This window comes from Lachnellula hyalina (genome assembly GCF_007821495.1).
Source record: "Lachnellula hyalina strain CBS 185.66 chromosome Unknown contig00020, whole genome shotgun sequence".
Lineage (NCBI taxonomy): Eukaryota > Fungi > Ascomycota > Leotiomycetes > Helotiales > Lachnaceae > Lachnellula > Lachnellula hyalina.
In genome coordinates this window covers 51,177-76,952 of record NW_022157134.1, presented here as the reverse complement: position 1 = coordinate 76,952, position 25,776 = coordinate 51,177, and the positions used below count along the sequence as shown (strand labels likewise).

The following is a 25,776-nucleotide window of genomic DNA, read 5'->3' as shown; positions in this document are numbered from 1 at the left end:
CTACAAGCCCTTGTAATAGACGTGGTTTTTAGCGCCCGTGCCCTATACTAATATAGTACCTTTTCTAAATGGGTGACAGTCTAGTAAGCGCTACCAAGCATTGCACATGAACGAGAGGCGCGAGTATCCAGTAGTTACTCTAAGCGAAATACGAGTACTCGAATCACAACCAGTGCCACCGGACACTTAACTATGCGCGAAGTAAACGCCTGAAGGAAGAAGGAAGCTTACTTAAGATGAGTCTGCAGGAGCCTAAATTGACATCGCAAACAAATCTCACGCTTCCCGTTCGACCTTATATTTCATGCTATATCTTTCGCTTTTTAATTAGTTGATGACAGGAGAAAACTTTCGAACACGGTTGGTGATTAGAAGATGCCGGCCCGTGTTGTAGAACGGTGAGAGTCGTGGAAAAGTCCCAAAAGACTTGGCTAATCTTTTATTCCAGGGATCTTAAAACGCGGCTTGGTGGCATCGTCGAGAGCTTCTTCACGAACCTCACACCGAGTGAAAAGGAGTTATTTGTTGCAACTACAGTTGTAGAGAATCTACTATCCGATATTCAAGATGCAGAACGACAGCACAAGTCGAAAAGTACCAGCCGAAAGGTTTCGGCGGCGCTGAAACCATTTGTTGCGGGTGTTGAGCAGTATGCGTCTTCTTTTGATGTAATCGCGAATTGCAGCACCATGATCCTATCGCCACTATGGGGTTCATTCCGGATCGTTTTGCTTGTAAGTTTGATCCTTCTATGAGAAGCGCAAGGCTCACGTGGCGCAAAGCTTGCGAAAGAGTATTCCGAGTATTTCGACAAGATCTCGGATATGATGGAAATAATGGGACTTCATCTCTCTCAACTTCGGCGCCTACCGCATCTGTTTCCCAATAATGAGCAGCTGAAATCTTTCATGGTGGAAGTATACCAGATCATGTTTGAATTCTGTTCCAAGGCCAGAAGTGTGTTTATTCAAGCAAGCGAGAGGAAAGGGAAGAATCATCTGCGTGCCCTCACACCTGTCGGCATTTCGACCATGATCAAGCTCATTTGGAAACCGTTCAAAATCCAGTTCGGAGAACTTCGGACCAGACTGAGTGAGTGTATGATCAAGATCGACCACGAGATCAATCTCGCGGAAAAGGAGGAAGCGCACGCGGAGCGAGTTCGAGCTGCTCAAGAACGCATGCTTCAAGGAAGCCGCTGGGAGCAGACTGAACGTATCCACACCAAGTGGCAGGGTGAGGTAGAGGAAAATGCGATGGAAAGGGTAATTAAATGGCTTGCACCTGCCGATGTTACCAGCAACCAGAATGCCTCAACAAAGCTTCGATACGGTAACACGGGCTCGTGGTTCCTAGATGGCAATGTGTTCCAGACATGGCTCGAAAACAACAAGTCACCACTATTTTGGCTGCATGCAATTCCTGGCGCTGGAAAAACTGTTCTTACATCGAGTGTCATCAACTACATCAAGCATGAATTTCAATCAGATGAGGTTGGTCTTGCATATTTCTACTGCGATTACAAGGACCCTATGAAGCAGGACCCGGCAGTCGTACTGCGAACACTACTCAGCCAACTTAGCAGCCAAAACATTGCGGTGTTTCAGAATGTTCAGAACTTTTTCAAGGAGCAGTACAAGGATGATCGGACAGCTAACATGGTACCACCGTCATTGGACCTGGTACGTAGCAACTTCGGCCCATTTCTGGAAACATCATTTCAAAAGGTGTACATTGTTATTGATGCTATTGATGAGTGTCAAGATCGGGAATGCATATTGAACGCCATTTCAGCAATCGCTGACTCGCTCGAGCACGTCAAAATTTTCGTCAGCTCTCGGGAAGATCCGCTAATCAACGAGGAATTTAGAGGTTTCCCTGAGCTCAAGATGAGAGCCCAACATGTCTCGGCAGATATTGGAAGCTATATAAATGCAAGATTGGATGAGAGGATTGCCTCAAAAAAACTCAAAGTCAGGGACGACGAGCTTCGAAAGGAAATATCGAACACCTTGGTCGACAAGGCTGACGGCATGTTCCAATGGATAAATTGCCAAATCGACCACCTCTGCAAGTTTAAAACTCACAACACCATTCGGGAAGCCTTGAAGTCTTTACCCAAGACGTTAGAGGACACATATCTTCGAATCCTCCAGTCCATTGACGAAGATTACGCCGAAACCGTCCGAATGCTCTTGATGTGGCTTGTTCGTGGAGCGCGAGAACTGACGCTCAAAGAATTGGCATCTGCCATTGCTATCGATCCCCGTGCGGAAAACGAAAACCTCGATATTGATGACCAAATGGATCCAGAGGATATTGTGGGGCTCTGTAGCAGTCTTCTGGTTGTCTCTGATGAAAACAAAGTGTCTCTTGCTCATTTCACCGTTAAGGAGTTTTTAACTTCCCCAAGACTGAAACAAACAATGGGAGGGTACTACATTGGCGATGACGACGTACATACAGAACTTGCAGAAGTATGTTTGACTTATCTAGGGTACCGAGACTTTGATCGCAGGCCATTCGCATCTGTTGATGAGGTGGTCTCTTTTCTGGATCAATTCGGCTTTCTAGAATATGCATCCAAGTCGTGGGCCATCCACGCACACAAGGCTACACCCTCCGAGAACTTGATTCACGGCCTAATTGAACAGTTGTTCCATTCTAGTGCCAAGAATCGATCTAATTACGATCTGTGGCTGCAAGTCTACCACTTGCAATATCGACGAAACACCCTTAATATGGCCACCCCAATCCATGCCAGTCCATTATACTATGCATCTCTATTTGGTCTTCCAAAAGTAGTCGAATCCCTCCTTGACCAAGGTGCGGAGCCGACATTAGGAAATGACAAAAAAGATGATCCTCTTTTTGCCTGCGCAACGGAAGGACACGCTGACGTGATCGATATTCTTCTCGAGCGTTGTTTCGAGGGCGAAGCTAAGGACAAATTAGGTCGTTACTTGTACTCAGCAGCATCAAAGGGTCATGGTAAAGCCGTTGAGGTTTTGTTGAAGTGGGGAGCACCGATTGAAAGCAAGGGTGGTAAATACGGTACGCCCTTGCAAGTCTCTGCTCTTGAAGGCCATGTGGGTTGCGTTGATGTTCTTCTCAAGAGGGGCGCTAATCTCAGGGCTGTCGATACACGATTTGGTATGCCGTTAGCTGCTGCCGCTGAGAAGGGTCATCGTCAGGTCGCACAGCTGCTATTAAATTCTGGTGCGCCTGTCAACGGCCGAGGGGGCTGGTACTCAACCCCGCTAGTTTCTGCAATAGTTGGAAAAGACGACTCAATAATCCATAAGATGCTGGACAATGGTGCAAATGTCAATATCCAAGGAGGTCGACACGACTGTGCATTGATGGCAGCCGCTGCGCTGGGAAGGATTGATCTGGTGAAGAAGCTGATCGACCTGGGAGCTAAAGTCAACGACGAGAATGATAAAGGCGCGGATGCTTTGCACTCGGCGTGCTGCGCTGGCAGACTCGATGTGGTCGAGCTTCTGTTGGCTTCAGGAGCGGACGTCAATGCCAAAGGAGGTAAGCATCGAAATGCTCTCAATGCAGCAAGCGCGGAGGGACATCTAGCTATTGTTCAAAGATTATTAGCGGCTGGTGCAGACCCACATGCTACCGATCCACATTATGGCAATTGCCTACAAGCGGCTGCCTTTTCTGGCCACAAAGACATCGTACGTGTTCTGGCAGAGGCTGGAGTCGATGTGAACAAGGAAGGCGGGGTTCGAGGTACAGCACTCGTCAGTGCCGCCTCATCTGGAGATATAGAAATGATCGATCTCCTGCTTAAGCTAGGCGTGCCGACAGGGAGCACAGAAGACACTTTAAATGCCTTGGCCATCGCAACCTGGAAACAGAATGAACCTCTGATACAACATATGCTCGATCTCGGGGCTGAGGTTGACTCGTCAGATGACTTTGCGCAAGTCAAACAGGAGAACTGGACTCCCCTGAGCATTGCTGCTTTCAAAGGAAACATAACCTTGGTAGAGATGTTCTTGGGCCTTGGAGCAGACGTGAATGCTGAAGCCGGAGTTCACGGAACAGCACTAATAGCTGCAATTGACAGCGACCATTGCAACCACAAGGTCGTAGAGGCACTTCTTGCTGCTGGGGCAAATTTCAACGAGGGAGTGGACCCAGAAGATGGAACTCATGCAGGCAGTGCTCTTGTTGCTGCTGTTAGGAGAGCAGACGTCAAAGCTATTACCATTCTGCTGGATTACGGTGCGGACGTCAATATGGTCAATGATAGCCTATATTCTCCGCTGATGGATGCTGTAAACATGCCCAACGATACTTTAATAGATTTGTTGATAGAAAGAGGAGCGGATGTCAATCTGACTATTGACCCATATTATGACATATCAATGGACGACTCAACAGTAGATGATGGAGTGGCGACCGCGTTGGAAGTAGCGGCTATGGAAGGCTATGTTACTCAGATTCGTAAGTTGGTCCAGGCAGGTGCCCATTTGGTACAACCAAGAGACGATACTGCATTCAAGACTGCACTTCAGTGTGCGGCATACCACGGAGAACACGAAGCAGTAGCTACCCTACTTGAGTTGGGCAGTGACGTGCATGTAGTTGGGGGAACGTTTGGCTCTGCTCTTCAAGCTGCTGTGTGCTCGGATAACATAGAATGCGTTACCCTCCTACTCGACGCGGGCGCAAAAATCAACGAAAACAATATCGGAAAGGTGACTGCAAAATTCATTTTAACAAAAAGGAGATACTAATGTCTCAAACAGCACGGTTCAGCGTTAATAGCTGCCTGCATTGAGCAGGAGAAAGAAGATGTGTTTAATATCCTTATGGAACGCGGAGCAGATCCCAACACCGATGCAGGCGGGAAGTTCCCTTACGCCATAATTGCCATGGCTTACTCTGGAGATCTCGAGGGTGTAAAGGCACTTCTAAGAGCAGGAGCAGATGTCAAAAAGTATGGAGGAATGTACCATTCTGCAATCCAAGCCTCAGCAGAAAACGGCGGTTGGGAAATCGCTGAGATACTCCTTGAAGCCGGTGCTGACATCAATGCCTGCGGGGGTTTCTACGGTACCGTCCTGGAGAGCGCCTATCGAGACGGGTACTTTCAGCTCATCTGGAAACTCTACCACTGGGGAGCTTCGAACACCATTAATGGCGGTATATGGGGATCTGTACTTGGAGCTGCGATTGGCGGATCTTGCCATACCCTTGTACATCAACTCGTGGAATCACATAATGTTAACGTGAATCAGACTTGCGGAAAATGGGGCTCGCCTCTTCATTTTGTTATCTTGCACCGGAATGATGATGAAGAGGAATTGGTTGATGTCTTCTTGAGCGCCAATGCGGACGTTAATGCCGTCGGTGGATGCTATTCTACGCCACTTGGAGCGGCTGTTGCGGTAGGCAAAGAAAGTGTATACAGAAAGTTGCTAGATAAGGGCGCGGACCCCAATCTTATGGATGGCAAGTCGGGTCGCGGCCCTCTGTTTCTTGCGTGCCGAGAACAGAAGTACGACTATGTCAAGCAGTTGATTGAGAGGGGCGCTGATGTTAATGCTTGCACAAAACGAGGGTCTGTCCTACAAAGTGCTGCTTTCAGTATGGATAGGACGGAAGGCGGTCTCAAAATAATCCAGTACCTCATCTCCTGCGGCGCAGAACTTAACGCCGTCACTGAAGGACCGCACGGAACAGCTTTGAATGCAGCAGCAAAGAACGGCGATTTCAGGACAATAAAATGGATGCTTAAGCATGGCGCAGACCTCAATATAATAGGCGGACCGTTTGGATCTGCACTTCAAGCAGCTGCTTTCCATGCTCCGACCGAATGCATTAGGTTTCTTCTGAAATCTGGAGCGGACGTTAACCAAATCGGTGGAAAATACAGAACTGCGTTGCAAGCTGCTTGCGCTGCTGGTAATGCTAAAACAGCAAAGTTACTGCTTAAACATGGCGCAGACCCGAACATCCAGGGAGGAAAATATGGCACGGCACTTCAAGCTGCTTGTGCTGCGAGAAATACATGGCTGGTACAGTTGCTGCTCTCCCGCGGTGCTGACCCGAAGATTGCGGGAGGTCGGTATGCGAATGCATTTACTGCTGCCGTGATGATGAATGACAACGAAGTAGTCAAGGCTTTGCTGGCCGAACCAGGAATAGGTAAGGACATGTTGGGTGAGAGGAAGGCGCATTATAAAGACCACCTATGGAAGGGCTGTGAGGAGTTCATCAATACCGTGCTAGAGGATGAGGAACCCCTTGAGGAGTTTGATGAGTCTTTCGTCGAGTTGTCAGATGAAAGTGAGTATGAGGACACGGATGGTGATCTAGAAGGCGAGGCGGGGAAGGAAGATGAGAATGACGACTGGGAGACTGATGGCGAGGAGGCTCGCGAATCAGATGTCGAGGAAGAAGATGACGGCGAGACGGCATTGAGTTGGCTGAAGGTTGATTGTGGACCGGGAGGCGACTTTGATGCTGAAGAGTAATAGACTAAGGCAATAATAATTGCGCAGATACCACTAGGGAGTAAATATAGTTTCATGCATTTGGGAGATTTTAGCACCATTCCATTCGCTTGTAGAACTTGGTTTAGAAAAAGAAGCAAATAAAGAGCCCGCGGGGTCAATTGAGCTGCAAGAAAGCGCATAGAGTGGCGATTTGATCAAATCAAATCAAATAAATCAACACCGAGGACCCCAGCTCCCGGGCTCATCTCTGTGCGGCGTCCAGGGATCACATATTGCACTTTGTGGCCTAGTAACTTATCTGGAACAATTACTTCGAAGTATCTCCTCCGCTTCCTCTGACTGACCGTGCGCGATCGACTGTTCTAGGCAAGCCTTGATTCAAATTGCCATAAAGAGTAACTCGCGTCGCATTAGCCCTCTGGACTGCCCTTTTGACTGCATTTTTGACTATAATTTTAACTGCATTTTAGACTGCACTTTTAACTGCATTTTAGACTACACTTAACTGCATTTTTAACTGCATTTTTACTATATTTTAGACTGCACTTAACGGCATTTTTAACTGCATTTTAGACTGCACTTGACTGCACTCTATTTTGCAAATATAAGCTAAGGATATAATCTAGCCTAAGATGAATCTTTAAATAATATCAAATTATAAGTCTACTATTTTATAGCAGATTCCTATTTAGTCTAGGATATAAGAGGACGAAGAAACAAATAATACTCTAGTTAGACGATGCGATCTTTATCTAGAAGATTTAGAAATAAGAGAATAAAATAAAATCAACTTATTTACTTAAATAAAACGCCGACGGGTAAGCGACCCGAGCCGTCTTATGGAGGTAGGTATTCGGGCGTGTTACTTCATCTTAGGCTACATAATTCCGCTAAGAATTCTATACTATAGCAGGAAGTAAAGAATAGTAGTAAACGCATAGCCGGCCCCCTTGCTCTGGCCTGAGACGAAGTAAATGCTATTTCCAAATCAAGGCAGTCAGGCATAAGTTTCCAAAAAAGCAAATCCATCTAGGTTGGGCTGCGAATCGGGTTCTGTTCCCCCTGCTAGTGCAGATACTACTAAGCTATAACAAGGTCTAAGAGGAGTCATCTTAAGCCCTTGCGCTTCTCTATCACCCTTTATCTTTATAAACGACTCCAAGAACCCGCGTGAACCTAGGATGCGTGCTTGCCTGCTACCTGGTGCGAAGAGCTTCGTTGCCCTTCTTGCCTGTTTTTCATATTATAACTCTGTATTTTTATAGCTAGAACGAGTCCCTTACCTGCCTGTCATATCAATTGCATTGCGCAACTGGGAGTTCCTCGAGGTTAGTTATGCTGCTTCACGCCATCTGCCTAAGAATGGAAAGACTGATACCCGGCGCAGAATTGAAATGCCCTCGTTGTAATTCGATTGCGACGCGTCTATTATACTTAATTGTCACCAGAACAATTTATGCCATTTGAATCACAATTTCCGTCGCGATATACCAGTTTTTCCATGTGCGCGGGGCTGTTAAAGTAGATAGAGCTCGATAGCCGCCGGCCTGAGACCGCGACCGCGACCTCAACCTCACCATAGCCCTCAATGCGACACGATCTCACTTAGGACCTCGTTTTCCTCACTCCAATCCTCCCATCAACTACTCATGGCCGCCCTAACCACTATTCCGAATACTCCCCTCTCTCATATACCTGTCAACGATGAAGATACCAACACAATTGAGGAAAAGAGGCTGCCGGGCGGGGCATGCAATTACACAAATTTGAGCGCTGGCGGGGGAGGACCTGCACCCCGGTGTGGATGTAGGAGGTTTTGGGACAAATCATTGGGGTATGCGGATGGGAAAGGTTCCTCCGTCAAGTCAGGATTCTGCATGTGTGAGCATCATGCTTGTTTCCACGACCATGAATCGGTAGGAGCATACAAAGGGAAGGCATCAAGCGATGGAGTGTCTTTCGAGGGTATATCAACTGCGAAGTTACCATCAACCCCTCAACAAGCGCACAAGGTGGGTCTGCCAGAGATAGACCCTATTCTGGATAGGAGTGATAGCAGACAGTCTCTACGGAATTCCACGATCCCAGATACGCTCCAATGGAGTCGATACATACATTCTGGCTCGCCTGAAGGTATGCCGCCGATTCCATCGCAATGTCTACTTCCATCCGATAATGGTTCTGGGACCTCCGGTAGCCAATCAAGGTACCATCGACCCTTTGGCGGACTAGGACTTGGAACGTTGAGCCACATCACGAAGCCTGTTCCTGGCAAGGCCCCTGAGTCAAGGACCGGTGAGCAAGTACAAGATAATCCTCGAGCTTTGCAACTTTATGAAGATGTAAATGGAAATCAATATGTGCAGAGCGTTACGGAAGTTGCAACACCGAGTGTGTGTCATTCCCAGGACCAAGATCTTTCAAGAGTGAGTAAGGTTCATGAAACCATCAAGGATACTCTAGAGAGAATTGTTGAAGAGGCTCCTGAAGTATCTTCCCGACCTTTCGTTAAAGCGTCCGGCTCCCAGTCTCAACTGAAGCATCGAAATTCATATCCCGGAATGGACTCAGCGACAGTGGACAATGAACCTGATAATCAACTAGCTCCTAAGCTTCGAAACATCGTGAATCACTTTTCTAATTATCCAAACGCCGTCAAGGATCATGAACGACGCTTGGAACTGCTAGAGAACAGCTCATTCTCCAACCCTGGCGCTGAGGTTTGTTATGAAGTTATGGATGTTCGAGTCATCGAACTTGAAGCCAGGATGAGGGAATTAGAGGATGCACAGGCTGTCCAGAACGATGCCAGTAGCGTCAGAAGTCGACACCATGTGGCGAGTTCCATCGATTCCAGAATATCCACAACCTCATCGGCGATGATCGCCGCCGCCATGGACCAGATGGGTTGTTCGCGAATCGAGGCTGTGGAAGCACGAGTTGCAGAGTTGGAAGCTTCATCCCTCCCATCTCGTACACGCCCATGGGACGTCGAGGTCGTCTTCCTTCCCTTCGGACCGGAGTTGATGGGTGTCTGGTCATCCCAATTTGGCACGAGTCAACGATCGAGAGGTAACAGCATGGTCGCCGATGATTGGACACAGACTCAAAGCATCTCCATGGATGCAGCTCAAGCTTGTCTCGCCGTTCGGAACGGGAGATCAGCATGGGAAAGGTCAGCCTCGAATCTTGCAGCCGATGAAGACTGCATCTGGCAAATGGCTAGGGGCTGTGGTCGTCAAAGTAAAGTCGATGAACGACTTCGAAGCAGAGGACTAGTCAAAGTGGTTCAGATAAATGGCCCTACTGCGAGAGATGTCCAAACTGCTATAATGGCCGCCTTTGGCGACCTGCCGGGGACACTCCTCGAAGATCCTTTTACGGAGCACGAGAACAGTGGAACAATACCCGACTCTTTACGAAAATATATTGGTCTACAAGCTGCTTGGATTCCGCTACGGAAGCTTCATAAGGATTCTTGTCTTCGTTTTCTCAGCACCTCAGAAATGATTACTCCCGCTCTATGGACTGTACAATTCCTTAACTCAAGTGTCGCCATGCGTACATCTGGAACGAGACGCCTATATGTCACTCAACGGGACAGCTACATTCAGCACCTCGGCAGTGATACTGCAGACTGGACTTGGCAAAAATTGCGACAACTACCTCGAGTCTATCCCGATGAGCATAATGTTAATCATACACCGGAGGCAGACGCACACGAACCTTGCTGGGAGTTCGATCAACGCCTAGATCCATTACCTCAAAGCATCCACTCATCTTTCGCATCCCAGATCTCGTCCTTAAGCATCCGCTCAGTTGCCCCCGAGGAAGAACCTGAACCGGAGCCAGCATCGCCTTCTGATCACTTTTCTTCCGCGGAAGCCTCTCGCAATGCATCGACAACACCTACCTCTATCGCACCTCCTTCAGGACGCTGTTTTTCTCCTCTGAAACAACGCACTTTGCTCAGACCCATTCATGCCCGCACGACTTCCATGCCGACGCTTATCCCCACGAAATCCTCGCCTTCGCAAACAAGCAAGCGCCGAATTGCCTCCTTTGATGTCGAAACTCAATCATCACCAACCCACGCTACTTCATCATCAGCAATGAACCTGACTCTCAAACGCCGTCGTATCTCTCGCTCACCGAGTCGGCCACGTGATACTCCTCGCTGGAGTGTGGGTCCACCCAGTCCTTACACGTTTGACGAAATTGCAGAGGCCAACAAAAGGGGTACAACGCCTTTCGCCTATGCAACTCCACATAGCAATGCACCATATGTCGATACGCGGCCACGAGATGATGCAGATATTGATATATATCAAGACGAAGACGAAGACGATCAAGATGGCCAAGATCTGGGAAGCGCAACCGATGAGTTCAATCTCGAGGCTGAAGAGAGCCAAGGCTGGGAGCGGAACGCTTTAAGCGATTACGAACCCGAATCCGAAGATGACGCTGAAGCAAACCAGTTGGACGATGAGTGGGAGGGTGTGCAGGATGCTGATGAAAGCGTGGTCTATGAGTCAATTCACACTGGCAAGACTAGCCTCAGGCAGCCGACAGACGAGGACGAGGACGAAGATGCTCTGAGCGATGCACCTTCCGAGTATCCGAGCACGCAACAAGGTTTGTACGCAGGGTCGAAGAAGGAATTCAAAATTCATGTTGATGAGGAGGTCGATGTAGCTGTTTAGCTGGGATCCAGTGATCCTATTATGTTTATGAGGTTATGAAATAAGCATGAGGGTAATTTGAAAAATGGGTCGGAGGGGCATTGCACAAATTTCCTTCCGTATATGTTTTATTATTTTTGCAGGATTGATTCTAGCAGCGAGCGTTGGCGTTTTGGATTTCTGGAATCGTCAAAGAGGCATATCCGCGACCTGGTTCATGCTTTACCGTTCTTACTTGTCTTTGGCGGAACTAGAGAGACAGGCATCAGTTTGAATGAACGCATGCAGGGAGAAAATGATTCGACATCCATGCCAAGAGGCAACGAGATACGCTGTCGCAACCCCACTTTTTGTATACATAGATTCTGTGCTGCATTGTCAGGCTATCTGAAGATAAATAATGAGAGTCTTAAGTTTTGCATCACTTCCAAATCTGAGCGCTATCTTTACAGGTGAACTTTTTTGTTGACGCTTGTTATTAGGAAACGAAGGCCTCCCACGACTTCTAAAGCAATACCTTAACGATAGCTCGCAACGGAACACATCTACTGCATAAAAGCTCCAACTAACGTATGCACTTCATGAAGTCATCTGTCCCTTGTCATAAATGAATGTCCCAGCGCCTCACAGCCGTCAACGCTTCTGTCTCCGTAAATCAAGCCCATTTCCGATAAACCTCGACCTTCTGACAAGAAGGATTCTGCGGCTTTGCTTTGCCCATGGCCCACGCCAACGTCTGATAGAGGTACCAGGTAGGAATCGTGTCGCAAACGTACCACCGGCTCAGATGAGCCGAGTAGTTTCCATTGTCCAACGACAGCGGCTTCGTGTCGTCCCGGAAGGAAAATATCGTCATCTGGTTGTCGCCGCTCCCGAACTCTACAGAGGTGGGGTTGCCGAAGAAGAATAGCGGAACAGCGACGTTGGATGCGTCGTTGTATTGGAATATCATGGGTTGCGGGACGGAAATGCCGTCGCTGCCTTCACCGATGGGAAGGTCCCAACCCAGCGTGCCAAAAGGATCTTGGGCATCCGGGGCTGAAGTGTTGTAGTAGAATTGGCTGTAGCTCAGGTCGGTGGGTGGTTCTTTCGTTGGGCATAGAGCGCTTTCTGCGGCGCCTTCGTGGCAGGGCGAGAGGTAGGCGCCGTTGAGGCTCGAGTTCCTTGATTTCAAGACGAGGTAGAATGGCGCGGATTGGTAGACGGCTTGAGCTACTGCTAGGCCCAAGAAGCCGGTGATGGCTGAGATGCGCATACTGATGGCTCCTGGGGTTTGTGTTTTAGATGAGTGCATGTACTGGAATATGCTATTGGATGAGATTGAATACTATACATGAAATCGGTATTTATATTGTATAACTCGCTTACCTTAGCTAGCGCTAAAGACTTTCACGCGTGCAATAAATAAATGTGGTTCTCTTTATCTTTATTGCGGAAAGCAGAAACACGGGCTGAAAACATCGAGGAGCAACCCTGGGAAGAGTCGAAAAGAAGCATATGCTATCATTACCTCGCCACGCAAACTCTCACGCAGCACCATGTGGAACTATTACTCTAAATGATATATCGTATTTGAAGATCTGTGGCCCTTCACAAATGATACAAGGACACGAATCGAACAGGTTTGTGGTCACCGGTGCATACTTCGTCCGACAGAAGGATCGCAGGGGAATTCGGGTTGTTCACTCAAGCTGAGGCAAAAGTATCAGATGGACTATGTCGTCCAGAACAGAAAAGTCAGCATTAGCTTTTAAAGTTCGAAGCCGAGGGAGCGATCAAGAAGCTAGCATGATGAGATGAGTGCCCCTTTTATGTCCACGGTGGGTGGGCATGCATTAATTGGTTGCTTCAAACGTATGATGATTAACCCTGAAATTTTACGGCTTTTAATGAACTTTCCATTGACTTTAAATTTCGTCCGGTTTGTCTCCGCTACTGTTTCTCGCACTTGTGGATGTATAGCGCGGAAGTATTGTCACGACACTAGCGAGAGCAGAGGGGGTGCTTATGTTTTCTACCCTTTATAACATCTTTTGTGCTTAATATAAAAATAAACCTTAAACACTATGTGAATCCTTTAAAAGCGAGTGAATATAATAAGCTAATTTGAACAAATAAAATGTTATTACTATTAAACATAGGGTTAGAAAGTTTAACCTCTGCTAGCGTTGTGACAATACTTGCCCGCTGTATCTCTATAATCCCTACCCCTATAACTACCCCGCGCTCTCAACTTCGTACCGTATAGCCCTAGAAAATGAGATGCCAGGACATTAATCGCAGGAAATAGAAAGGCTAGCAGACTTACCATGCTAAAACAGTTTAGTTAGGACAATGATTGCGTCGATGATCATCAAAAAACACAGTTTACAGGTTGATTTTTGCAGTTGCTGTTCCTAAAACCCCAATTACGCTACTGCGATTGCAACGTAGTAGACTCCAGAGAGACTGAGACAGATGATTTGAAAGGCAGCAAGCAGGCTCTGTATCCGGTGTCCGTCCTAGTCTGTAAGACTCGTCCTGCAGGCCCTATATCTATCATCCAAGAGCTGTGACTTACTGAGAGGTCGAAAATGATAGATTTCCACCAGGTCTCAATCCAAGATTTCTACCTATTTCGGCATCTGCGAATAAGGCCGTTCCGTTGTGCTGCTGTGTAATGCCAGTTGCCCCGAAAGAGTAATCAACGGCTCCCTATCACCAACACGTGTAAACAGAGCACCGTGGTACCGTAGAGAATATCCGCACTGCTAAAATATCGAGCCTTGAACATTCAGAAATGTTAGTGAACACAGGTAGCGAGGCTTTTCTCCTGGGTCGCTCGACAGGAATAGGAGACCTCTCACAATGAGGAAACGAGCAATAAAAGACACTAATCGTAAAGGACCTACAGTAGTGACTATAATAGTACACAGTGCGCTAGCAGCTTAGCGTGAAATCCATCCATTTAAGATAAACCAGCGAGTTCTTAAGACTGTAAGATTCTAAGGAAGCTATTCTATTTTACTTGAATTAAAAAGAATTAGTTGCTAGCAAAATTTTATGTTCAATTGTAAAATAGAAGGCTTCTTTTGGACTAGCTGAAGTAAGTTCCTAAGAATGCCCTGTTACGGTTTCCAAATTTCCTTCGCTAAACTGCTAGCGTACCTTGTACTTTCATATTTACTACGGTAGTATAAAAGAACAATCTCGGTTTGACTTCATGTGACATTCGGAGACCCCTCTACTGGTTGCGAACTCGACTAGTTGAACTATGTGAATTTATATTGGTAGCGTTAAAGCCGCCACGGAGGATAATTTCGAGTGGGCCTGCATAAGAATTAGCCTTGGACTAAAATTATAAGGCGAAGTACGCGCTCATGGAAATGTACGAAAAGACTCACGTAAGACTTTGTCTCCCACGAAAAGCCGCTGGGTATGCCGAATGTCATGACCATTCCGACAATCGTTTCGCCCTCTGGTGCACGAAGCGTTTTCCAGTTCGTTACTTTCCCTTCGCCCCAGTATACCTCCCGACCAAAGTTCGTTCGAAGCTAAGTTTAATATCAGCATATATTCTTTGCTTATTTTAAATACCAGAGAGCCTAGAGATGAGGTAGGATCCATTCTTACCTTGATGGCTTTGGGTGATTCATGCATTGAAAACGAAATTTCATCAACAAACTCCCCTCCCATTCCGTCGATGACAAAATGAGAACAGTGGTCCTCAGCCCACTCACTCCCATCTTTCTCCTTCTGGATGCCAATTATGCGCTGCCCTGCGTTGTAGTCTGGGGTGAACTCGACATTGATACCGCAGAGGTCATGGACTGGGCGTTTAAACGCCACACCATCCTCCCAGCCTGATACGTTGCCGCCAACTACTATGTAACCAGTTAAACGTTTAAGACTCCGAAGCTCTTGCCGGTCTTTGGCCCAGATAAGTGTTTGACGTGGGACAAGGTCGTCGTGGACATCATGCAACAAGCGTCCATTGTTTCCCGTTTGCGTGGATAGATTCTGGACGAGCCGGAGGGTAGGATGATTCCAAACCGGGTTTGTAAGGATTTCAATGTAGTCATCTTTCCACAGCCAACTTTGTAAAGTAGGGGGCTGTGGAATATCAACTCGAGAATTCTTCCGAACAAAAGAATAGTCATCCAAGTCTGGTCGCTCGGTTTGGAGTAGACCGATGCGAACAATCTGGTTTTCCGGCTAATAGATTACAATGTTAGGTATTTAATTGGCCGGTTTTCTCAGAGATGTGCTTACACCAGTTTGACCCATAATTCCTGTTACAGTCATACCCTCTGAGACCAATAACGGACGCCTAGAATGGCCCTTGTCGGTCTCTCCGAAATGAGCCTCTATGCCAGATCTTCGAAGGATCTGGTTTTCTTCGTTAGTCATGCGCTGTCTTCACGTCGAATTGTCTTCGCCACATTGAATCAATGCCTAACTTACAGTGATGCCTTTGACAGAAGTGATCGTTGAATCATCAGGTGTACGGCTTGCATGTAAGCACAATTCAGGGAGATGAAGGATCAGCCCGGTGATCCAATCTCCTTTCTCAAGAACCAGTGCCTGCCTCGAACCCCCTTCTATTGCGTCGTCTTTTCCAAAAAGCCGACGATGGCCATCGCCGCTTAGAGATAACCCAACTAATGATCCTTCGGCATCCCAGAATATCTCTAATATGTTTCTTTCAGAGTAAACATCCGCCCAAGATCGAACCCAATATGCGACGGCTTTGTCCTTTCTGTGCGGCATTGGAGAGCATATTACAGGCATTTGTACACACCCAGACAGTTTGCTAATCATCCTTCCAATATGATCCAGGTTTGGCGGACCTTCCTCGACGCATCGAGGCAGATATCGATCCGCAAGCTGTTCGCAAACGCTCCAAATGCGACGTCGGTTTGCAATTCCCATAGATGGGCCTTTCATCCCGATTTTCGGGGTTGTGATATTGTCTGCCCACGCGAGGAGTGACTTGGAATTGATGCCTTCGAACACTTCGGAATCGGAATAGTTCATCAATTCGTGAAGTTCAAAGAACCATGGCATGGCTCTCTTGATGCGTTCTTTCCAGAAATTCCCGTTGCCTTCAAAGGCAGACTGAATGGGCCATGATACTTTTCCAAGATCAAGTAAAGCTTTCACAGGGAGAAGGCATGATAACTTATAGACAAGATCATATGGGAGTTTTGCAAAGGGGTCATGTTTAACCCGGCGTCCGAGATCGAGGTTGGAAGGCGAAACATTAAAGTCACCACCTGCAATCAAGGTCACCAACTGGTTCACGATGTCTGATTCAGTCGTGGGGTGGGAGACGAGAAATTCTTCTCCTGGATTAGATTCCCAGAACTGCTCTCCGGCAGGACCCGGATTGCCATAGTCCAGGTTGAGACGAGAACTACAGTCCGCGGAAAGCTCCTGCATGATGCTGTAAAGAAGGTCTTTGTCGATTTTCGCAACATTGGATGTCCCAGTCAAGGCCTTGGATAGTAGTTCGTAGCAGCACCAGTGAAATGGGAACACGACATTAGTGTTTTGGTTGTCGAAGTCGCGATAACACGTGAAGCTGTCCTCTTCTTTGTAATTCGGATCATCACCAGCCTCAACATCCACCCCACCATAATCCGAGTACCCACCTGGTCCGGACACAAAGGCTCTAGAGATCCAATAAGCAAATGCCATGGATCTAGCTTCTAAGAGACTTACTTGCTTACTCCTGGAGCTTCGGGATTGAATCCTAAAATGTGAAGGGTGTCGCTCCACTCGGTATCACTTTCACTAATGATGTCGGGATCGTAACTGTGCTCCTCGTCGTAACTGTCCAGGGACTCATTGTCGTCCACTTCTTTTTCTGCGTCGTCGCCATTCTGGTCCTCATGCTCTTTGCCTTCAGGACCACCAGGACCTTGCGGGAAACGGCGGTGAAATCGGAGCGTGCGGGGCTTAGAGGAGATCTCAGCTCCCCCAAACGTTCCACCGCAAATGGCGCAGTAGCAGTCCCAAGATCCCATAGTGGTGATACTTAAATGTCTGCCAAGTGTGGTTGAACGTGACGGACGGAGCGGAACGTACTAGTGGGGGTCTAGTGGTACGAACTAAAAGCTGTTACTCTCCTCCCCTTAAGAAAGTTTGAATCACGTAACAAGGTCCCCCTAGGCCCTAGACGTAGTGATATCATTTGCTGAATTTCCCTGTTTACACAATGGGGCGAAGGATCATTAACCTTTGTTAAGAGAGTAGAGACAAGCCGGTGTGGATTTTGGAAAGGGCATGCATTCTCTCGCCTCACTACCCATTTTTGTCTATGGTAGCTTATTCTCGCGGCTGATTGAAGCTTTAAAGGAACCATTGATTATCGCAAGGTTTGCAAGATTTTTCATCAGTCTTTTGCCATCGACAATGATGAAGTCATGTGATAAGGTATTTCCATAGATCTAACAAGAGTTTGACGCTAGATTAGGAGCTAAACAATAGTCAAATATTACAATAGAATACTCCAAGCAAGCTATATGTAAGACATTGTCACAAGACATCAATATCACGTGATTATATCACGTGTATCCATGATTTATATATGGAACATCCAGGCTGAAATGCTAGCCCTTAAGCTCTATTCCACTATAGTTACAGGCAAGACCAAGCAAAAAACAAAGCTACCAGTCAAAACACCCGCATTACTAAGTTAATGAATAGTAAGCCAATGGAAACCCGCAAACCTTAGAAAGAATGAAACATCAACTTCAAAGGTCCAATCTTCCCAATAAGGTCCCTTAACGACCAACAAAGACAGTACTATACGAACGAACGAACCATTCCCAGAACTCCCGAAACCCTACTTACCTAGGCCATCCGTGGCCGCATACATAACGACCAGGTTAACAAGGCTGTTTTACCGCGCGATTAGACAGACGCATGGAATTGAAGCTAGCCTGTACTGTGCCGTAGATGTACTCGTAATGTGCTTTGATTAATGTTTCGGGTGTTTCTGATTTTATGCGGGTGTGTTGGTGGCGCAAGGTGGGGGTAAGGTGGAAGAGCTGGGAATGAAGAAGGCGCGAGAGATTTGAAGGTCATGATATGAACTCAGAATGGTGTAGATACTCGTGTCGCACTGTTCAACAAGTCGAGGGGCCGGGTCACGTGCTAGGACGCAGCTGTTGCGGCTCTTGCGTGTATGATGAGGAAGGAATCTTGAGGACATTCATTTTCTGGGGTGAGTTGCAGAGCTCTCAGGGAAATCTGATAAAACGAAAGGGAACGACGCGGGGTTGCGCGTGATTGTGTTAAAGAGAAGTCGAATATACGTTTACAGTATTGTGCCTACTATTCCATACACATAAATAATCTATTTGAAACATTATCGACGCCATTACCTGCCATGAATCATAAAGTCGTGATAAAGCAAGCGCATAATTGCCCAATGTACTCCACGCATTATTCCATCCTATCCCATCCTGCCCATGCCATCCCGAGGTATCATAATCATAGCGCAAAATCAAACATCATCTTCGCCATCAGCATCAATGTCATCACCTGTAACCCTCACACCGTTATTAAGAGCAAGCTTGAAGCTACCTCCAGGTCCCCCTCGATGATCCTTTCAGCCATCGCCCAGCTAACAAGCAAATCATCGTCACCCTGCTCCACATCCATGTCAGGAGCAGTAGTAGCCTTCTCCAAATGCTTCCCCACATGCTCCATTCGATCATCCCAGCAACCGTTCCCCTCAAACTGCGTCCCGCACTCCCGCAGAGGACACGCAAGTCTCGTGGGCGGGTGTCTCTTAACAACCAAACAGCTAACCTGCAACCCCTTCAATCGCTCTTCCCAATCGGCGTTCTTCTTATTCTGTCTCTTGACAGCAAACGGAGCATGCATTCTTCTCAAATGCTGCGTGAATAAGTCCTTGCGGTTGAACTCGCTGGCTTTCTTTCCGCACGCTCCGAGCTCGCAAACCCAAGCGCTGAGGTTCAGATGTTGGGATGAGACGTGTCGTTTCCATTCATTCTTGCTGGCGAATGTGGATGGGCACCCAGCAAAGGCAAAGACACAGGTGTAGGCGCGGGTGTGCGATGTTGCGATGTGACGTTGAAGGGAAATAGCATCTTTAAAAGGTGCATGATCGCAAGACTTGCACGAGACTTGCCGATTACCCTTAGGAGACGCCTTGGTGACACGGCTGTGCTTCACAGCAGAAGAGCCGGACTTGGATGGGTGGCGCTTGCGGGTGCGGGTGGAACGCGGGCTGTATTCGGTGTCGGAAGGCGCTTCGGCTTTGATGGTGTCGTGTTCAATGTCCTCTTCATCGCCTTCTGCGTCCATTTCGGAACCGAGTTCTATCTCTTGATGCGCTAATCCGGACGCTTCAGGTGAGCCTTCACTTTTGATAGAGCGGCCGAGTCCTTCATCGGTTGGGCAGCTGTCGACTTTGATGCTTCTGTTGTCGGTCTGCATCACATATTCGGCCTTCGTTTCCATGGCTGCGTAGCCTTCATCGGCGTCCCATGACTCCTGTGGATCTGCAAATACCTGGATTTGACTCATATTGACACATGGATACCCGGTAGGCTGAGAGAAGAATTGGGACTGTGCAGCTCCCAACCATTGATCAGGAAATCCTTGGCTAAGGTAAGATGGAGCATGTTGCACTGAGTAGTCCTCTCGTGGTTGTACCTGTGGAGAGTACTGGGAACTGTACCATTCTGCCTCGGGTCCTGGGGATCTATCATCGCCAGAGCTCGAAGTAGGGTCGCTGTATGATTGGCATGGAGAAGGCATTCGGACTCGAGTAGCTTGTGGTAGAGACGAGATTGGGGCTGAAGGCCCATTTAGACCTTGGAGATAGCCGTGTCGCTGATGTTGCATCGGATCCGCGGTGAAGAGGTTTCTCTCCGGTTCAAACATGAAACGGTCAAGAGGTCTTTGTGGTTGTCTTTGCCACGCCATCTGGGAATCTTGAATCTCGTCCTCGATTTGGCCGGAGTTTCGAAGGTCAGGGTGGACGTTGTCGATCCAAGTAGTGTTTTGTGAATCCAGCAGGTCTTCTTGTGAGTAGAACTGGGAGTTTGCCACGCTATCACTGAAGAAGGGCGGGACCTGAGAAGAACCGCATCCCCTGTTATACGCCATGGTCGAGTTCTAGGCCGCAGTCGCAGGTCGTGATGTGGTCACTAACAGCGCTTATCAAGTTTGTGAGACCAAGATGGATATTGAAGTGGATGATGACCAGCTGGAGGCCCAATGAAATTGTGGATATTGAGTTTGATTGTTTGCTTCCTGTAGAAAGAGGACTTTGCAGTGAATAGAAATATCAGGGCGTTGTTGATAGGTACTATCAGATTGGACAGGCCAATGCTGGGCAAAACCTTTAGAACAAACAAACTCGAAGTTAATTACGCACAGATATATGCTTATCCACAGTACATATTTGAGTCAGACGATGAGGCGACACATAGATTGAGTTAGTGTGCGGAAGAAATGCGGGCGAAGTAATGTACTGCAAATGGGCGCAGTGCTGGAGAAATGTAGAGGAGGGACGACATAAAGTAGAGATAGTTGAGCCAAGCCCCAGCATGTCCTCCACATTGCCAACCGACTATAAAACATGGCGGCGTCCCGATACACAGAAAGAGCCTCAATTCCATGCGCGAACGGAAAGAGGCGTATGAGGGGAGGGGGGCCTACAAACAGCGCACCTGGTACTGCATATGCATACCCCTGAGAGGTCCATGGACCTGTGTTGGGGTCAGGGGGGGTGAAGGGACCTGGCGCTGCGCCCCGAAGGATACTGCCAAGGAGCGGGATGTTGTCGCACTGTCGATGAGTGGTTACTTCGACCGGGCAATCGAGTTTGGAATGGGAGAGTTCAACTTTCTTTTTCCCAGAGATGTGTTGCTCGTGTACCAATCATCGCTCCGAGATCCCCTGCGAACCATTAGGCGGACAAGGCAACCTTCAGGCAGGCAGACTCCAATATCAACCCAAAGCACCACCACGCCTAGGAGGGCATAATTCCAATGCCCGGTAGATAGAAAGGAAATGTCAGAATCTCGGTGTGCTGTGGTACCATCATATCATTCGAAATAACATTTCCCAAGACGTGCAGAGGCAGAAGCTTCATGCCGAGAAAAGGATCTTCGCGGATTAACAGAGTAACCTTATTGTTGCAACCCGCAAACATGCGGCCCTCTAAATCGGGATGACATGGAGGCCTCATTGTGGCCTTGATCGGTAAACGTACCTTCTCAATTGGCCCCCAGGAAAGGATCTGGCGAATCCAAGCGGCTATAATGCTATGGGCTATCACGGATCCGTAGAATGTGGTTGTGTTCCGGTGTGGTGGGAGCTCTTTTTGCTTTTTCTGAATTGCGGCCCTAAGTGGGGTTTGCATCCCCAGGGCCGTCGATGAATCAAAATCAGCACACGATAGCGTCTTTAAAAATGCCCCCAGGGCAGCCTTACCCTCCTCTCACTCTCACTCACACACACTCACATTCAAACTCACTTCGCCCCGCATGGTGGGGGTGTTGAAGCTAGAACATTCAAGGACACCGAGTTTGCAAGATGCACCGCACGAGATTGTGGTGCAGTGACTGAGAGTGGCTTAGGGTCTCTATAGCACCCAATGAGAAAAGCCCGCAACACACCATAGGCAGCCTATTCGGTGTCAATAAGCGACTGGGCTCCCGTTCAGGCATTAATTAGCATATCATTATAATTGAGTCAGCGATATAGACGTCAGCTGCGGCTGAGAAATGGTATTCGCTTCTGGAGATTGGATTCCAATCGAATCGGATCATGGTTCCGTTCAATTAAGGTTGAGCTGGTTGGAAGGGTGTATGGAGTATGTCAACACTGACGCGCCGACGTATTCATCGACGACCATGCGTTTGTGTAAGGAGCCAAGAATCCAAGACTGAGTCCCGTCTCTCGGTGTTCTTCATACAATTCATAATTACGTGTGATATATGATGTTCAAACCAAGAAGTGCCAGGAACGCCATGATATATGCCACATTTTCACCGGTCAAGGTTTTCTATATCCACTCATAAATCGGTACATTCTCGTGAATCATCACCTCTTCAAAGCTAAAAAGAAAGATAGCCCTTGAGATTCTCAAATGGGAAGTCACATGCGGAAAACAGTCCCAAGTGACTTATTCAGTTTCATGTCTGCGTGACTCTCTAACGCAATACTGGCAGAAGGTATGCGCATTGTCGCAACTAGTACAACTCTGGTTGAATTTTGGGTTATGTCCCACGCGGCATTGGCACTATGCGTATATTAGCGGATCCACAAGTATCCGATACAGAGCGGAGGCTTACACAATATATCGTAGTTTCCACGTTTGTGGCTGTTTTGTGTTGTTTTTGCGGGCGGCTATTTTCATCCCCGCTGCTGTGCTTTCTTTTCGGGCTGCGGGGAGGGTCCCCCAGGATTATCGCATCAGCTGGAGATCCACCAGCCGCACCCGCAGAGGCGCTTGATACTCCAATCAAAGACCCAGAACCCGAGACGTCGGGACCAGAATTATGACCGTCGTTCCCGGCTGGGGCATCCAAATTAACATCTCCTTTCGGTTTGTCACTATCTACGGGAATCCAATCCTGGATACCTTGCTTGAGGAAGTTATGGCGTCCCATAAAGTGGTAATCAATATGATCGAAGCGCTCGGTCCACGCGTCCATTCCTTTCTTCTTGAGCTCCACGAGCTTGGTGCAGAATCCACACCAGAAACGGGCCTGGCAATTACGGCCGATGCGACAGGCTTCGAGCTTGTTCTTGACAGCCTCCTCATCAGATATATGGTGCTCTTTGCCAAGATGCTCTTGGAAGGTCTGCTTGCGGTAACAGACCTTGGCGCAGCCTCCTCCTTCGGGTCGCTCCTCATCGCATCGCCATGTCTCTAGCTGGAAATGCTGAGAGTTCTCGTGGCGCTTCCAGTCGTTCTTGCTGCCAAAGGTCTTGTTGCACGTCAAGAACGTGCAGCCATAAGGCCTCTCGTGCCGCTTCATGTGTTTTCTATAGCTTGTCAATAGGTGTTAGTTATAACTGGAGGAAACATACCTCAACTCGCAAGGACGACCTTTAAATTTCTTGCACACCAGACACGTAACTTGGTTATCACTCTTATTGCTGGCCGCAGACCCAAGGTTCTGTATCTTCGGTGAAGTACTCCGTCCGGTTTGGAATTTGTATCCTGCGTCGAGAATGGTCTTCACCACCTTTTGTACTTGAGACTCGTGGATCTCTCTGTCTGGCGATGGAGAGTCTACAAGATTAATATGAGAGATGGTCCCGTTTGTGGGAAGATGAGCCTCATGTGGAGTTGAATGCCATGAATTTTTAGATGCGCTCCTTGCATTAGGCAGGCTGTTTCGCTTCATGCCCTGGGTATGAGTATGATCATTGGACAGATCAGTACTGATTGCGCCGGACAATGCATTTCGGATCACTTTGGTAAGGGCTTCTTCTGCGGCTGAGACTTCATTCTGCCTTGTAGCCTTACCTTGAGATTTTGAGTCCCGTTTAGGTTTAGGGCTAGGGTCATCATTAATTAAAATTGCTGAATCAGTGTTGCCCGCTGGAGCCAGAACACGTTCCAATGGGCACATGTTTCCACCGACTCCGGTTGGGGGCTGAAAAACATCCAAGGGTTGCACCGTGCTAGGATGAGATGGCTCAGGGAGAGGAACCCTGTCATCCGGAGGCACACGCTTGGTCTCAAACTTATCCAATTGGGGAAGTATGGGGGCTATAGAAGCTACGGGTGCCATGGCTGGAGGTTCCGTGGGAGTTAGAACGTCGGGATAAAAACCTTTCCATTCAGGCTCGGCTCTCCGGAAATTTGCAAAGTTATCATTGGCAGACGGTCCTGCTGCTCTGGGAAGATTTTGGAAAGGTTGTTGAGAAAACAGGTTATCTTGATCGACGTCGAGTGTCGCTTTCTTCCAGAATTCTGCGCTAAGATGCATCAGCGTCATGCTTACGGTGTTGCACGAATCCAGCTTACCGTCTTATCATGCCATCGAAATCCTCGTCTGTGAGCAGTTGTTGGCTATGGACTCGCTGCAGATGGCTCCTAAAGTTATCCAGACGTGGCCAAGTCTTCTCCTTGGATTTGCATCCTATAACGTGACATCGATACATCTTTGTTGGGACTGACTCCGAGATAGTAGCGGGATGTTTGCTCTTCGTATGTCTATCCAGGTCGTTTGTCGTACTGAATCCCTCGATCCGTAGGCATCCTGCAACCGTGCACTTGAAGGGTTTCCTGTGCCGCAAGTCGTGTTTCCTGGATATAATTAGCTCAATTCACACAGACAAACTCAAACGCCGTACTTTAGTTCGGATTGGGTTTTAACTAGGTTATGGCATGTTGGACAGACCAGACTAGGGGGATTAGATCCTGTTGATGTTGGAGCAGGAGGAGTCCAAGATTCATTATTCCTAGAATCACGTTGCTGCACTGAGTCGTTGAATCCGTTGAAAGGTTGAAAATTCTCAACATGGCCTGCTAAGCTTTGGCAGTCCTGGTCTCGTTCCGTAACATCGGCGCTAAACACTGAGGTGTTACCAACACTACGTCTGGTTCCATACCCAGAATCTGAATGTGAAACTCCAAACTGAACTGATCCTGCATCGGAGGGATTTGGCTGTCGATACTGATTCCCATAGGAAATTGTATTACGGTTACCTATTTGTCTTGCATGGACTTTTTCTTCCGATGCGATCTCTGGGATGACCTTGGGGATCCAAGGCCCATCATTGCCCTCGTACCATTGATAAAGCGGATCCTGAGTTGGACCACGGGGCTGGCAATCAACAGACAAACCATGTATTCTGGACATATTTGAGGATCCATAGGGACCATCTCCAAATCCATGCGGCTGCAAAATGGGATCCCAGGTATTGGATCCTGATGCCGACGGACTCGGCAACGTTCTTGAGCTACTCAGATCAATGTCAATCTCCACTGGCCGTGGTGGAAACTCCAAAGGAGGAGGAGCCATGTCCCTGGATGATCCATATAGCTGGCCCGAGTCTGAAGAGCTTATGGAAGCAAGAGAAGGGTAAAACTAAGAAACCTAACCATCAGAAATGGCGAACATTATTTTCTGGGGGTCTAGAAGAATTTCATACAGAACGTGAGTGGGATCCATTCCGATAACTCGAATTGCTTGACATTATTTCTGAAATCCATTAGCTGTTGATCCAATACTAGCATCGCTAGGGCAATCAAACCAGCACTTTTTCTGGCAAACGCTTGCCGGCAAAAGTCGGACTCAAATGAAGCCTCCAGGCAGTGAAGTTAAGGACAGCTGGAATCGACCATGAGGGACACGATACTCTACGGGGCGCGGGCCACACGTACTCGGGGCAAAATTAGATGGTGAAGGCAGAGTTTTGGAGGTGTGGGAAGACTGGTTCGCAGCAGGGACGACGAGGCAGACTTGAGGGACTTTATTGCATAGGGCCTGCAGGAAGGTGGTTGGCGCGTTTGCGATCGGGTAATCTGGTCTGGTCTGGGCTGGGGAACAAACAACAAAGCGGGCGTCGGTTGCCTCTTTCTGGGCAGCCTGGCCTGGTATTGGCTCTTGGGGCCAATTGGA

At 47.9% G+C, this 25,776-nt stretch overlaps 4 protein-coding genes across 4 annotated transcripts; 2 read left to right on the top strand and 2 right to left on the bottom strand.

Annotated features, from left to right (window-relative positions):
- Positions 1 to 375: 375 nt before the first annotated feature.
- ANKRD50_0 (Ankyrin repeat domain-containing protein) lies at positions 376 to 6,503 on the top strand (the record flags this gene model as incomplete). The annotated part of the gene is made up of 5 exons (XM_031147854.1): positions 376 to 398; positions 449 to 734; positions 783 to 1,682; positions 1,728 to 4,721; positions 4,773 to 6,503. The coding sequence occupies 5 exons, from the start codon at positions 376 to 378 to the stop codon at positions 6,501 to 6,503; spliced, it is 5,934 nt and encodes a 1,977-aa protein (XP_031008003.1).
- A 1,631-nt stretch (positions 6,504 to 8,134) lies between these two features.
- LHYA1_G002879 (uncharacterized protein) lies at positions 8,135 to 11,188 on the top strand (the record flags this gene model as incomplete). Its single annotated transcript, XM_031147853.1, has 1 exon — positions 8,135 to 11,188. One exon carries the CDS (start codon positions 8,135 to 8,137, stop codon positions 11,186 to 11,188), a length of 3,054 nt encoding a protein of 1,017 aa, XP_031008025.1.
- Positions 11,189 to 11,822: 634 nt separating this feature from the next.
- LHYA1_G002878 (uncharacterized protein) lies at positions 11,823 to 12,422 on the bottom strand (the record flags this gene model as incomplete). Its single annotated transcript, XM_031147852.1, has 1 exon — positions 11,823 to 12,422. One exon carries the CDS (start codon positions 12,420 to 12,422, stop codon positions 11,823 to 11,825), a length of 600 nt encoding a protein of 199 aa, XP_031008026.1.
- Positions 12,423 to 22,413: 9,991 nt separating this feature from the next.
- Positions 22,414 to 25,351, bottom strand: LHYA1_G002877 (uncharacterized protein; the record flags this gene model as incomplete). The annotated part of the gene is made up of 5 exons (XM_031147851.1): positions 22,414 to 23,185; positions 23,231 to 24,127; positions 24,177 to 24,458; positions 24,506 to 25,242; positions 25,307 to 25,351. 5 exons carry the CDS (start codon positions 25,349 to 25,351, stop codon positions 22,414 to 22,416), a joined length of 2,733 nt encoding a protein of 910 aa, XP_031008031.1.
- Positions 25,352 to 25,776: the final 425 nt, after the last annotated feature.